Genomic DNA, 15,589 nt, shown 5'->3' on the forward strand with positions numbered 1-15,589 from the left:
AGGTTGGTGATACTTATTCCCAGGTTGGTGAAACTTATTCCCAGGTTGGTAATACTTGTATACTTGCTGTTGCTGCTGTTCAGCACTGCTGAGTCAGTTCCAACTCATAGCAACCCTATACAGGACTTCCAAGGAGTCACTGGTGGGTTTGAACCACCAACCTTGCTTGTTAGAAGTCCAGTGCTTATCCTATAGCATCACACCAGGACTCCTTGTACACTTTTGTGAACACTAATTTCATCCAATATTCTGAAACCTTACTGCTATTCAACTTACATAATCATTATTTCAAAAATAGAAGAAAACACATCCCACACTAGGAGAGTATTTAACTTTCAAGTCTTATCACTTTAATTTTACAATATCAATACTTTCAATTTTAAAAAACAATTTTAATTACAAAATAATAAATGCTTGCTATATGCTATGGAGTCCTGGTGTGGTGCTGTGGGTTAATGCACTGGACCTGCAAAGTTGGTTTGAACCTCAAGGCTGGTGGTTCAAGGTCACCAGTTGCTTCTTGGAAACCCCATACAGAATACCCTGCTATGGGTTGGAACTGACTTGTCAGCATTTAACAACAACAAAAGTATGCGATAGGATAAGCCCTGGACCACTAACCATAAAGACTAACCATCAAGTCAATGATTCAAACTCTATGAGTCAGAACCAACTTGATGGGACTTAAGAATAACATATGGTGCTGCAAAATAAACACTGGACTGTTAACCACAAGGCAATAGTCCAAACTCAGCAGGTGCTCCTTGAAACCCTATACAGGGCCACTGGCACACACTCAGTGGTACACAAGGACAACATAAAAAATTTAAATAGTTCTGAATTCTCTATCTTAAACGTTAAAGTCCCCTGAGTCCCTATCTCCCAGGGAGTCCACTGTTAAAAATCCAATCTCCATTTATGATTTTTCATATGCAAATACTAACATCTAGTATCTGTAAGATATAAAGCATTCCCATTTCTAAACATGCATCTACTTTCTAAAGAATAGTAATGCTTTGTAAATGAAGACATTATTTAATTTGGGATCTATGTTACATTTAAAATGCATTTAAAAGTGTTAAAAAAACCAATGCTAAGTGAATAATGCAAAATTGCACAAACAGAATAACACAAAAATATTTCAAGTTTAAAAAAACGGCACCAAATAAAAATGCAAAAGCATTGTTTGTCTTTGGTTAGTAGCATTAAGGATGGGTTTTTAAGTTGCTTCTACTTTCCTTGAATTCTTAAAATATTCTAGGATGCATTGTTTTTATAAAGAAGAAATAAACTTTATTTAAGAGTAGCACTCTTGTGTTACATGAGAGACTAACTTTTTAGGGTATCTAATCTGGTAGCTCAGTGGTTACGAATCGGGCTGTTAATTTCATGGTCAGCAGTAGGAAACTACCAGCTGTTCCATGGGAGAAAGATAAGGCTTTCTACTCCCATAAAGATTTACAGCCTCGGAAACCCTGTACAGGGTCGCTATGAGTTGGAACCGACTCCATGGCCCATAACAACAACAACAAAAGTTATTTCAGGAAGAAGGGGGTTAAATAGATCTTTGTCCATCAAAATTCAATGTCCGTCAGAGGCTGATTGAGAGCAGTGAGTGCTGTAGAGAACAGACATATTTACATATAAATTGTTTTGCAGAAACGTGACAAATCAACTAGTAGTGAAGACATACTCCAGAAACATATTGAAATCTGTTCTCAAAGCATATAAAGGCATTTATAATGCATGTAATCTAAATCACTTAAAACAACACTTTCAAACAAGGTGTGTATATGTACTTCTATTAAAGACAAAATGCATGATGACTGTTGAGTGCCCACTACAACATACACAGACAAAACTGAAAATGGAATATGCATCACCCAGATAAGGCAAAGAACGGCTGTTCTGAGACTTCAACCACTACTGTAAATACACAAGACTTGCTCTTGGAGAACAAGATTCAGTTTTGGTGAAATAGGAAGTTCTAAACAGTTTTGCTATTTATAGAAGAAGCCTGGATGCTCCAAACTGAGTTAATTCACTGCAATGAGGAACACCCTACAATTAGCATTTGACTTTTCCTTTGAGCAAAATTGCTTTGTGAAGTAAACTTATTTTCTTTTTAAGAGAATTCTGCTGCATAAGACAGACCTAGTCAGCTAACCCTCCCCAGTAGATCACACCCACACGCACCAGACCAAAAATTCTCTGTAAATCTACTAACTAGCCATCAGAAAAGAAAACACAAACTTTCTCCATGGAGAAGAGAAAGGCAGCTCATATTTATAGTGCAGCTACAGGAGAAAGATGAGGCTTTCTGCTTCCTTAAAGATGTATGGCCTTGGAAACCCATACAGGATCACTATAAGTCAGAAGCAACTCCATGGCACATAACCACCACCAACAACCATGGTCTGTGCATTTTGCTACAATCTTCTAGTTTCCACCATTTTATGCCTCATAGTTGGATGCTAGGGTTTTTAAACAGAAAAAGGTAATTTGACTTCATCTGAATTCATGCTCAAAGATGTCGTAAAACATAGAAAAGCAAAAACCAGTGCATTGTGTCTTTCCATAGTTGATTTATTTATGTTGTCATGTCTAAGCATTTTGCTTGTTATGTCAAAAACAAGGGTCAAGTCACTTTTCTTTATTGACCAAGAACCCTTGTATGCCGACATGCTAATTTCAAGGTCATTCAGAACATTGCTGTTGATAGTCAACTTGATAACGATTGAAATACTGTAGGCGTACATTTCATGTCTCTTCAAGACGTTTACTTCTATGTACCTTTGTGGATGTGCATACACTTAGACTTAATCTATCTTCCAGAACCTTGATGTCCAAGATTAGAAATTAAATGTCCTTGATATGTTAGAGAGGAATCAGGTAGACATCTGAGTAAACTGAATAAAAATGCCAGTAACGTATTTTCACTATGCTTCCTTGGCTGAGGTAGTCATTCATTCCATTGTATCTAATGCATTTAATTAATATTTCCATAGTGGCTGGTGCCATGGCAATTTCTGTTTACATTATCTAACTTTCCCCAAAACCTGCGATCTCTTGGAGGCAGAATGTGCCTCATTTATCTTTTTATATCCAGTGATACAAGTTAGACAGGAGATGGGAAGCTAGTACTTCCAGGGGTTAACAAGTTCAATAATTACATATCTGCAGTGTTACAACATATGTGGAGGCTAAAGGATCTTTTCCATGGCATTTAATCTGAGTCAAATTTTAACTTCCCTCTCCTTTCCTCTTCCAGTTTGGAACTCAGTGCCTTAAACAAAATTTGGGGAACATGAAGATAATCTGGAAGAAAGCAATGTAGTGGTTTAAAGGTTTCTCCAAATTGGCAGTCTATTTTCCCCCACATAGGCATAAGGCCTTCTCCATTCATAAACGAGAAGACAGAAGAGAAACTAGAAAAGAGTAAGGTAGTGAAGTGTGAGGGGCTGGTGTGGGGAATACTGTTGCTCTCTCCCCTTCATCAGTTGTCTCCATTGTTCTAATACCAGACAAGAGGATGGTCTAATAGTTCCACAGTTCAGTTGTCTATGGACAACAGATACTTGAACATGCATTAATATTGAAGGTAGGGTTTCATTATCTTCTCTCAGTAAGAATCTTTGTTCAGATCTATGTAAAGCAGGTGGTATAAAAACCCACATATCACGACCACCTCTCAGAGTTTCCATTAACCCTGGGATATTATTAGACAAATTTAAACTTTGGATCCTTTGGACAGACCAAGGAAGCCCAGCCTTCACCTCAACACATTACTGGAGAAAGTAAATGTCCCTGATTAGGTTTTTTTTTCATCTTCATCCAACTATTCTCACTCCCCCAACCACCATAAAGAAAGAAAATAAATGAAAAGGCATGTGGGGGAAAATAAATCTGCAAAAGCAAAACCCTTTTTTACCTAAATATGTTTCAGCTCTGCCAAGACTCAGAAGTAGGAGGCAAAATGAAAAATAACCCTGTCACGGACAGACTTGTTTGAAAGGTTGTTCCTCCTTCTGCTCAGTGTTAGAAGAGCTGAGGAATGGGGGAGAAGGACTCAAAGGCAAAAATGCCTTTCCAGATACCCAGTGCTTCAGATCTCTCAAGTTTTCCTCACCAACTCAAATTCCCTGGGGGGAATTGGTGGGGCGGGCGGATGGGTGTGGAAGGGGAAAAGAGACAACCTTAGAAACAATTTGTTTTGCAATGGGTCAAAACTGAGTTACAAAAAAAAAAGAAGCAAGCAAAAGTAAAAAGCATTTCCTCTACAATATACATCTATAGTTCAAACAGAGACTGCTTTGTTAAAAGCTCCTAGATTTTCTGCAGACAGTAGAAGTTAACAGTGGTCAGTAGAGCTCATTGCTTATGAAGTCTCCTTGCCTCTCTCTTAAAAACAAAACACTCAAACACCGTCTTTTCTGATGCACAGGAGCAGCACCTTAGGTACTGGCTCTCCTTTCTGCTAAATGCTGCCAAGTGCACCCTGCAGCTGAAGTCAGGCTACTGGTGCACCTCAGTCTCACCACCACAGCAAACTGGGCAGGCCACCAGCAGTGAAGTCCAGCTGCACTAACTGATAGGCTAATGTTCCATAGCATGCCTGTCCCTTTCATGTGTCTGGCTCAGGGCTTCCAGAGCTAAAAGCTCCAGGGGGCTGTTCCAAGCCAGTCTGAACAAATAGTGACATTCGCTTTAAACCAGAGAATCTGTGCAGTAGAAGTTCTCTTGTAATATCAGCAGTCAAGCTAAGCATTCTCTCCGCTTTCAATTAAAGAACAAGCCCAGGACACCTACCACATGGGAAAGAATTGTTATCGTTTGGGTGAATGGGCCTTTGCTTCTTTACCTGGGCACACTCCGCTTTGGCACACTCTCCAATCTGGCAGATCACTTGGCCACGGTCACACATGCAGAACTCGCAGGCTGAGCCCTTCCACAGTTCATCCTGGTACCGCAAGATCCCATCATAGGAGCAGCTTCCAGCAAGAGACACACAGGTCTCACAGCATTGCCCATGATGCCGAGCTCTGCTCTGACCCTGAGGTAACAGAGGACAGTTTGTGAAGGGTTGTTGCATCAATTCATGGCAATTTCATGTGGTACAACTGGTCCATAGGGTTTTCTTGGCCATAATCTTCATGCAAGCAGATGGCCAGGTAGGTTTAAAAAGCCAATCTTTTGGCTAGTGGTCTGTCACAAACCTTTCGTGCCACCCAGGTTCCTGCATGATCAGAGCCAATAGGGGCACTGGACACTACTTCTCACCGCTTTCCCCCACCTAACCCCACTGAGACAAGCTCCCTCTACTTCACCTTGCTTTTTCTAGGAAACCTCATCTTTCTTCATAACATTCTGAACTTTTAGACCATTAAATTCCTACAAAGGGCACACTGAACTAAGAAAGGCATTTCTTAAATGACCTTAAATAAAGCTTAGAAAATCAAGCTACACACTCAAATAATACCTTTTCACATCTTAGTGGAGGGCAGTCTTGTCTGTGGCACTTGACCTCACCCCGGTCACATATACATGAGGTACAAATGTTTTCACTCCACTGCTCACCATGCTGAGTACAAAAAGACAGGAAAACGAAAGCCAAAAATATAACCTCATACATATACAACAAAATCACAGACACACAAAATTATAAATTTTAATTGTGCTACATTGAAGGAGCTCTGGTAGCATAGTGGTTACGAATCGGGCTACAAACCGCAAGGTCAGCAGTTCGAAACTACCAGCTGTTACACGGGAGAAAGATGAGACTTTCTGCTCCCATAAAGATTTACAGCCTTGGAAACCCTGTACAGGGTCGCTATGAGTCGGAACCGACTCCACGGCACATAACAACAACAACAACAACAACAACAACAACATTGAAGGAATATCTAAGAAATTATATAATTTAGGTAGGTAGCAACAATTTCTAAGAAGAAAGTCAATAAACGTCCAGAGGGAACTTTGGATCCTTTTCATTCAATTATGTTCATTATACAAAGGTGTTACGGACACATTCTGTGTCAGGAACCTACAGACCCAGGAAACGCTAAAATGAATAGGAAGTTTTGGTAGGCTGGATTGGTTGGCTTGTCACAAGTCATTCTTCAACTCTTTTATCTTTCAGAAGACCCAGCTCTCACTGTTAGATACTCATTTTCCCAGCTTCTCTTGCAGTTAGGGTAGAGTCACTGTCCCAATTCTAACTGAGGGGTCCTCTAAGAAAATTGTCTAAAGCAATGGAGAACCAGGAAGACTTTTCTCTAATTTGAAACAAGAAAATCTCACATCTTTCTTCCATCCAGCCTTTTTTGGTAATTAATTATATAACAGACAACTGCCTGGAGGTGAGGAAGTCATCTTGGGACTATGAGGGGACAAGATGGAACGCAAATGTCAATATGCTAAGGATGGCAGCGTGGAAAGATCAAAAGACCTCAGATCTTTGAAGACATCACTGAGCCCTTCCATGGTTAACTCTGCAACTGCCCTATGAACTTCTTGTTTTGACAAAATAAATCTTCTCATCATTTTTTACTTTTCAGAAGGGTATTTTGGTTGCTTGCAAGTCAAAAGCATAGAGATTGTCTTCAAAGAGAAATCAGTTTAGCACAGGCTATCCAACAAAAATATAATGTTAAGTAGCAAATGTGGCTACTGTATTGGATCGTGCAGGCCTAAAGCATACAAACGTCTTTTCTCAATTAGATACTTTCATTCAGATTTCAAGTGACCTGTCCAAAATTGTGAAACAGCCATTCCTTAGAGCCTAATCCCAAATTCTATACTAAAGGTCATAATACCGATTTCTGCCTAGTCTTTCTTAGAGTGACTGCCAGCAAGGGAAGCAGTTAGATTTATTTTTCTGTTAGTTCTTTACTTTAAATAATATAACCCTCTTTTGGATCAGCTGGGCACTCCCGAGACAGTTCATTCATTTAATATGTTGAGCTAATTTTTATTTGGTGCCTACTATGTGTTAGTTATAATTATCTAGACTGCTACAATGTGATTTTGAAGTTTGCAGGTTCCACCAACAACCTCTTGCATACCTTCCTCGTTCCCTTAACCCTCCTCATGCTTCTCCACCATGTGGGCGTTTTCTGTGGATATCAGTACAGAAAACCAAACCAAAGCAGACATGTGCCACATTCCCAAAGACTCAAAGCTAAGTGTAAACTGATGGTAACCAATGATAGCTCGTTCTCCCCCACAAGATGTATGAACAGTAAGTTCACAAAGGTTCATGAACCAGGATTCCGCTTGCCAGCACATTCCTTTATATTTCTAATCCCCTTCAACTTAATTTTTTTCAGAAAAGCTTTCAGTAAAAAGGAGAAAAAAGCCGTTTCTGTGCTAAGGTTTCTAATCCTGGCAGCAAGTCAGACATGAGGGTGGGGAGGAACAGTGAGGAGTTGAACAGGCAGAAGGGAGATGTGCGGAGAGGTATGTCAAAACACCTCCATTGCAAAGGTCAAAGGTTACCTGGAACACTTGGCCAGCTGCAGAGCAGGATCGTGCAGAGCACTGTGGGCAACATTTTCCAGGAACTCGGACCAAAGTTTCATCCTTAACACCAAAAATGAGGGGAGAAATCCATTAAAAGAAAATATCAATAAAATCTACAATGGAAGGAAAATACCGTTCACGGCCAACTCAATCATGTACCTCAAACATCCATAATAGCAATTTCCTCTCATTTAGCTTTTATTGGTCACCTGGGGCTTTGACAAGAATTAGTACTTCTCAGTTCAGTGTAACCCTTAAGAAGTTTGTACATTCCTCCAGTCTAGTCCTTTAAGAACTAATAAAAGTACATACAGTAAAAGGAGCAGCAATATACTTAGTATTTGCCAGATAGTCTTTTAGGTGATTTATATGGCATGTGGAGTCCTGGTGTGGCACTGGAGGATAAGCACTGGACCACAAGGTTGGTCTGAACTGCAAGGTCAGTGGTTCAAATCCACCAGCTGCTTCTTGGAAACCCTATATAGGGTCACTATGAGTCAGAACTGATTCGACAGCATGAAACAAGAAATTAAATGCACTATAAGATAAGAACCAGACTGCAATGTTGGTTTGAACCATAAGGTAGAGGAGTTCAAACTCACTAAACACTCCTCAAAAACCCTATACAGGGTAGCTATGAGTCGGAACTGACTTGCTGACACTTAACAACAACAACAACATGATGTGGATGCTCTTTCCCTTGCTGTACAAATGAGAAGAGATCAGAGAGGTTGTGTAACTTGCCAAAGGTCACACCGCTAATAGGTAAATGATTGGCAGGGGGGTTTCAGAGCTAATCCTTACCAATCTTTAAGAATATTAACATTCCTGCTGAGTCACCTCCAAACTCAAAGTGACCACATCCCTCTCTGGATAAGCACTTTCCTGTTCTTTCATGTCTTTATATGTATCCACATATTTATGTATGCACATTAGAAAGATCCTAAATATGTAAAAGAAATCAATCATATCCCTACATATCTCAGAATAATTCAGTACAGAGAAACGTGAGTGACAAACTAAATGCACAAATCATCATTGCTCACTCTCCTATACCTATATTCTCACCTCTACCTCTCCTTGTGTGGCGCTGTAGGATCAGCCCTGGACTGTGAACCACAAGATCAGCAGTTCAAAGCCATCAGCTGCTCCTTGGAAACCCTATACAGGGTCATTGTGAGTCAGATTCAACGGGAGAGGAATTAACAACAACAACCACTCCTTTATTCCCACCCTACACCTAGAATGTCAGATCATTGCCCTGCTGCCTTAAGAAGCATTTTCATGGTAACAATCTCTTCCCTAATCTCCACAGAAGCATCATCTCACTTGGACGTACCTCTACAGTCCTTTTCAATGCCAGGAAGGTAGACAGATTAAAGGCAGGGAAGAAGGGTTAGAATGAACCAAGTTGCAAAGACTAAGAATTGGTAGAAGATCTTATACACATCTTACTTCTAGAGCAGCTATCTTCAGTTTCTCTCACAAGAAGCAGAAAATAAGATTTTATTATCACAGCTGCTCTGGTATTTATTCTACGAGAACAAGAAGGCAAGTGTTCTTGGGGGTCAAATAACCTTATTATTCATGGAAAGCTCTAGTCTTACCTCAGTAGTCCTTCAATCCAGTTACGTATGATCAGTTGAATTAATGTATTACTATCTAGCAGGATTTATTTCAAACACTTGAACCACTGGAATTACAGAAACAATAGTTTCCTCTTTGCTTTAGACCAGGTTACTTTATTTATTATTCTATATGCAAGATGTTATGACTATTGATATTTAATAGAGTATGAAAATGGGACATGCTTTGAAATCACTGAGCATTTCTTTACCTAATACGGAACTTTTCAGCTTAATGAAATTTCAGTGAGGAAGCAAAATGAAGGTATATTTGATGTCACACTATACAGTAGCTTTAATATAGCAAACAAATGCACTGAAAGGACAAATGCTTATACAGTGTTAGGTAAACAGGAAACAAAAGTCATAATCACAAACCTTGAGCAAGCACAGAGTTAGCATTTTAACAACCTTAGATGAGGCCCAAATATACTATGTAAGCCAACTCCAATGTGTGTGGTAAGGAGGAATTACTCATGTAGTGGTTGGTATGAGGAAAATTATGCTTTCCTGTCATATATGATTATACACTTAAATGATATAAACAGACACTTTCTCCACAAATACTGAAAAACAAGTTGTTTGTTGTTGTTAGGTGTCATCAAGTTGCTTTGACTCAAAGCAAACCTATGGACAACAGAATGAAATACTGCCCAGTCCTGGGCCAACCTCACAATTGTTGCTACATTTGAGCCCATTGCTGCTGCCACTGTGCCAATCCATCTCGTTGGGGGGGTCTTCCTCTTTTTCTCCTATCCTCCACTTTGCCAAACATATCCTTTTCCAGGATATCATGTGGAGGATCACAGAAAAATAACAAAAGCAGTCATAAAAAGCACTAAAAGAAAAAAATATCTGGGATACAAGAGAACTACATGACTTAGAATTGAGATCTCTTCTGGACTGGTACTTTATATATAGGACAAGAGAGGAAAATAATAAGAAACTGAGCAGGGAGGTCGATCAGAGAAGCAGGAAAAACACTTTTTTTTTTTAATCAGTGGGGCTTCCTGTTCCCATAAAGATTTACAGTTTCGGAAACCCTATATAGAGTCACTATGAGTCCAATTGAGCTCTGGTAGCGTAGTGGTTACAAATTGGGCTGCGAACCGCAAGGTCAGCAGTTCGAAACTACCAGCTGCTCCTTGGGAGAAAGATGAGGCAATCTGCTCCTGTAGAGATTAACAGCCTCAGAAACCCTGTGCAGGGTCGCTATGAGTTGGAACCGACTCCGCGGCACATAACAACAACAACAATGAGTCAGAACCCACGGCACATAACAACAACAACGAGTCCAACTGATTCCATGGCATATAATCACCACTACCACCACACTTTTTTCCTATTATATACCTTATTCCTATAACTCTAGCCAAGTGTCCAGTCTAATACAGGGTCAGGCAACTATGGCCCATGGGCCAAAGCCAGCCCACTAATGAGTTTTATGTAAATACAGCCTTATTCAAATGCAGCCATGCCTGTTAGTTTACAAATTTGTGTTGTGGTGGTGGTTAGCTGCTCTCGAGTCGGTACCGACCTATAGGGGCCTTATGTACAACAGGACGAAACACTAACCACCAACCTGACAAACATTCTTAAGCTTGAGCTTATTGCAACTGCCAATGTGACAATCCACTCCATTGGGGGTCCTCCTCTTTTTCACTGATCCTCCATTTTACAAAGCATAACATCCTTCCTTAGGCACTGGTCCCTCCTGATAATATGCCCAAAAAGTATGGCTTCTAAGGAACATTCTGGCTGTACTTGTTCCAACACAGATTTGTTTGTTTTTCTAGCAGTGCATGGTACTTTCAGTATTCTTCTCCAGCACCACAGTTCAAATGCATTAAGTTTTCTGTGGTTTTCCTTACACATTGTCCAACTTTCACATGCATATGTGGTGACTGAAAATACCATGGTTTGGATTAGGCGCATTTTAATCTTTAGACTGATTATCTTTGCTTTAAACACGTTGCAGCAGATTGGCTCACTGCAATACGTCGTTTGATTTCCTGACTGCTGCGTTCATGAGTGTTGTTTGTGGATCCAAGCCAAACGAAATCTTTGACAACTTCAATCTTTTTTCTCCATTTATCATGGTGGTATTTATTAGCCCACTTATAAGGATTTTTGTTTTATTTACATGGAGGCACAATCCATACTAAATAAATATTTTAAATTCTCTTGGCTTTCAGCAAGCAAGATTATATCATCTGCATACAGCAGGTTGTTAATGAATCTTCCTCCAATCCTGATGCCACATTCCTCTTCATATAATCCAGCGTCTCAGATTATTTGCTCAGCATGGTTGTTGTTGTAACTGTTAAGTGGTTTTAAGTTGTTGGTTCCAACTCACAGCGACCATGTATACGGCTTCCAAGGATCAACTGATGAGTTTGAACTGCCGACTTTGTGGTTCAAACTGACCTTGCAGTTCCATGTTTTATCCCACAGTGCCACATCAGAACAGAATGAATAGTATCATGAAAGGATTACAACCCTGCACACACCTTTCTTAATCTTAAACCATTAAATATCCCTTTGTCCTAACAACTGTCTCTTTACCTATGTATAGGTTTCTCAGGAGCACAATTAAGCGTTCTGAAATATTCATTCATCACAATGTTGTCTATAGTTTACCATGCTCCACACAGCTCAAAGCCTTTGCATAGTTAATAAAGCACAGGTAAACATCTGCCTGGTATTCATTTTCTGTGTTCCGTCAGGATCAATTGATGTCAGCAATCATATGCTTCGTTCCGTGTTCTCTTCTGAATCCAGCTTGAATTTCTGGCAGTTCTCTGTCAATGTACTATTGAATTATCTTAGGCAAAATTTTACTTGCATATTATTAATGATATTGTCTGATGATTTCTGTATTCCGTTGGGTCACCTCTGTTTGGAATGGGCACAAATATGGATCTCCTCCAATCAGCTGGCCATATAGCTATCTTCCAAATTTTTTGGCCAAGATGAGTGAATACCTCAAGTACTACATAAGTTTGTTAAAGATTTCAGTTTGTATTCTGTCAATTCTTGGAGCCTTGTTTGTTTTTTTAAGTTTTTATTGTGAACTGAGTGATAGTTTACATGGGAGAACATCAGTTTTATACCATTGTGTCATTGCAATGATTACAATCTCCTCCGTGCATCATCATTCAACATATTTGCTTCCATTCCCCTCTGGGTTTTTTTTTTGTGTGTGTGTGTGTGTTTTTGGGGGGGGGCGGGGCATGTACAAAAAACACTCAGGAATATATGATAATTTAAACAATCAAAGGTACATATTCTCCAAATCTGCCTCCTCATCGCCAGCACCCAGACACTCTCTTTCCATGAGTCCAGAGTCCTCAGATGCCCCCTTTCTCAATGTTCTCACCTCTCCCACAATCTCGGTGTCACTGTTTCTCTGGAAAGGGTCCCGCATTCCACCTGTGCTCTTCTTCCTTGATGGTCCTAGGATCCTCTGTTCCTGGACTGTAAGATTAACTACTCCCCTGTTTTTGTTACAAAACTTTTACCTTTACAGTTGTGACAGTCACAATTAGTCATGATAAACAATTACTCACTATTGGATCATAAGAATCATATCCCCATCTCTTTTCACCAGACCCGTCTAGACAAGATGAAACTACTCAGTGGGGATTCTACCTTCCCTTGCACACTCTGAAACTAAAACTCCCTCCTGAAAACTTGTAAGTCATTCACTTTGTGCCTTTATCGTCCCCTCATTTTAGGAGATCTGGTGTGGCACTATGGGCTAATGCTTCAGACTGCTAAGTCTTTTGAACCACAAGGTTGGTGGTTCAAGCTCACCAGCTGCTTCTTGGAAACTCTATACAGGGTCACTATGGGCCAGAATCGACTCGATGACACTTAACAACAACAACATTTTAGGTAGCCAATGTCTAAGTTGCCTGTCCCTACCTGCCCTATATATAGAGGGGATAGGATTGATACTTGATGTGAAGACTCATTCCCTCTAAGTTGGTATTTTGAGCTACTACATCCATGAGTATAGGTCAAGTTCATCAAATTGTAGCAATTTACACTCATTTCCTTTATCAAAAAAAATTTTTTAAAATCTTCCTCTAGTCAAGTTCTGATTATCAAGCCTTCGAGGCCTGGTCAAATGGGTACTGTCTGCAAGTTTGGACATTCTTGTGTGTCTCCCCTTGCTTCATATCAGCTGGATGCTTCATTCTCAGCTCTAGCCCTCCAAGGGAACCTTGATTTTTGCCAAGGCCTTCAGTGCATTTTGGGATTTTTCCTTCAATATCATCTGTCTATGGCTATTTTCATGTTATAATGGCGGAAATGAGTAATTGTTAGCAACATGGGGCATGTGAAGCTGTAAGCACTTACTATCTGGTCCTTTACAGAAAACACATGTCAATTCAGGTCTAATATAAGGTTCTCAGAAATCACAAAGGTGCAATGTTTAAGAAATAATGAACAGTCCTACACTGTTGGGTAGGACTACCATTAAGGATATTTTCAATTATGGTTTTCAGAATGTTAAAATAAAAATAGCAGTGGTAAATATGTTTACAATATACTGTAACTAACAAAATATCCTTACCCCATAAAACCTTTGAAGTCATAGAATGACATGAAAAGTCTACCACTAATCTACTGCCAGCACCAAGAGCAAGTCCCAGTGACCACAGGATATCCTGGAAACTTCATTTGCTGTCAAGCCTGAATAGAGAGCACCGCCTTCCTATATCAAACAGAATATAATCTTCATCCCTGCAGAGTGCGACAATTGTTGTTGTTAGGTGCCATCGAGTCAGCACCGACTCAGAGCGACCTAATGCACAGCAGAACGAAACAATGTCTGATCCTGGGCCAACCTTGCTATTGTTGCCACGCTTGAATCCATCAATGCTGCCACTTGGCCAAGAGTGGGACAGTAGCTATTCCTATTGGAGGCAGACAGACTGCAAGCTCTTACATTTCACCAAATCAATCTCAGTATCATTTTTTCTATGTCTAGTCAGCACCCATAATGCCCAGAAAACAAATGGGTGGGAAATATGTTTGTTGGGAAAGGCAGAGGCAGTGATGCAAAGTAAGGAAGGGCAGAGCCCCCAAAATAAAATCCCAGTTATGGACCGAGATGAAAATAGCTCTTAGCAGTGCAATCTAGGGATTATGGTTTGTGGGGGGCTGTGGAGAGAGTAAAAGATCTGATGTGGGTTCAACAGAGCTCCACTAAATGAAAACCTGCTTAACACTTGGCTCGGTTGTTGTTAGGTGCCATTCAGTCGGTACCGAATCATAGGGACCTTATGCACAGCAGAATGAAATACTGCGCGATCCTGGGTCAACCTCACTACTGTTGCCACGCTTGAGTCCACTGATGCTGTCACTTGGCCAATCCATCTCGTTGGGGGTCTTCCTCTTTTTCTCTGACCCTCCACCATACCAAACATGATATCTTTCTCCAGTGACTGGTCCCTCTTCACAATATGTCTGAAGTATGAGAGACGAAGTTTGGCCATCTTGGCCTCCAAGGAGCACTCTGGCTGCACTTCTTCCAAAACAGATCTATTGGTTCTTTTGGCAGCTCATGGCACTAGTGGGTAAAAATAACATACCCAGAACAGTCAGCTCTAATTCATGGCTACCGACATGTAAATACCTTGCAAAATATTTTAACTGTAAAGAAAAGAGACATCCTACAAGTATTCAATAAAGTAAAACATGAGATAGAAAGCAGGTGAACCTCAGACTTCTCTTCTGCAACACTGAAGTCTAAACTAAAATGGAATGGAGTCTAAAGAATAAGGATGGGAAGAGATCCCCTCAAATGTTACACCCCAATACTTACTGTCAGAGTAGGCTTTGACTGATAGTGACCCCATAGAAAATAGTAGAGCTGAAACATAGATTTTCCAACACTGTAAATCTTTAAGGGAGCAGACAGCCTCATCTTTCTCCCAGGGAGACGTTGGTGGCTTCGAACTGCTGACCGTGCACCAGGGCTACAAATTATCTTTCATGTATGCAGGGCAGTAAGAAAAGTAATTATCAATCCTCTTTCTTGAAAAAAAAAATTTTTTTTTAATATGTAGTCCAACACATTCAGACTAATTAATATTGCAAGGGGAAAACTATGGTATTAAAATAACAGGTGGGCTGCCCTGTGGTAAAATCACCAGAAACAGCTCTCAACTACAGCAGACCACACCTGACTAAACAGACCGTTTTAATGAGTCCTTGAAAATGTGGAGGAGTTATGGCTCTGTTCACAAGGCAACTGAGCATAGTTGAAAACAAACAATTTTAGTATATAAATTTATTTCCTTCATTAAGAGAACAACCTTTTAGATGATTACAGGAATTTCTCCCTTTGTCAGGGATTACCACTAATTTCTAAAATGTGATTTTAAATATCAAACAAAAACAAATTCCCATTTGCTTACGGAGAAACTGGA

The 15,589-nt window shown here is 40.1% G+C and overlaps 1 protein-coding gene across 1 annotated transcript in view; it reads right to left on the reverse strand.

Moving 5' to 3' along the window:
• The window catches only part of FRAS1 (Fraser syndrome 1), a 797,189-nt gene that overhangs the window by 451,950 nt on the left and 329,650 nt on the right, over positions 1-15,589 (reverse strand). The window contains exons 7-9 of the mRNA XM_006872899.1: positions 7,498-7,581; positions 5,480-5,581; positions 4,862-5,053 (exon numbers count right to left, since the gene is read on the reverse strand). Coding sequence (XP_006872961.1) covers positions 4,862-5,053; positions 5,480-5,581; positions 7,498-7,581 — 378 coding nt within the window. The remainder of the gene's footprint in view (positions 1-4,861; positions 5,054-5,479; positions 5,582-7,497; positions 7,582-15,589) is intronic.

The sequence above is a fragment of the Chrysochloris asiatica genome, unplaced genomic scaffold, assembly GCF_000296735.1.
Source record: "Chrysochloris asiatica unplaced genomic scaffold, ChrAsi1.0 scaffold00214, whole genome shotgun sequence".
Classification (NCBI taxonomy): Eukaryota; Metazoa; Chordata; class Mammalia; order Afrosoricida; family Chrysochloridae; genus Chrysochloris; species Chrysochloris asiatica.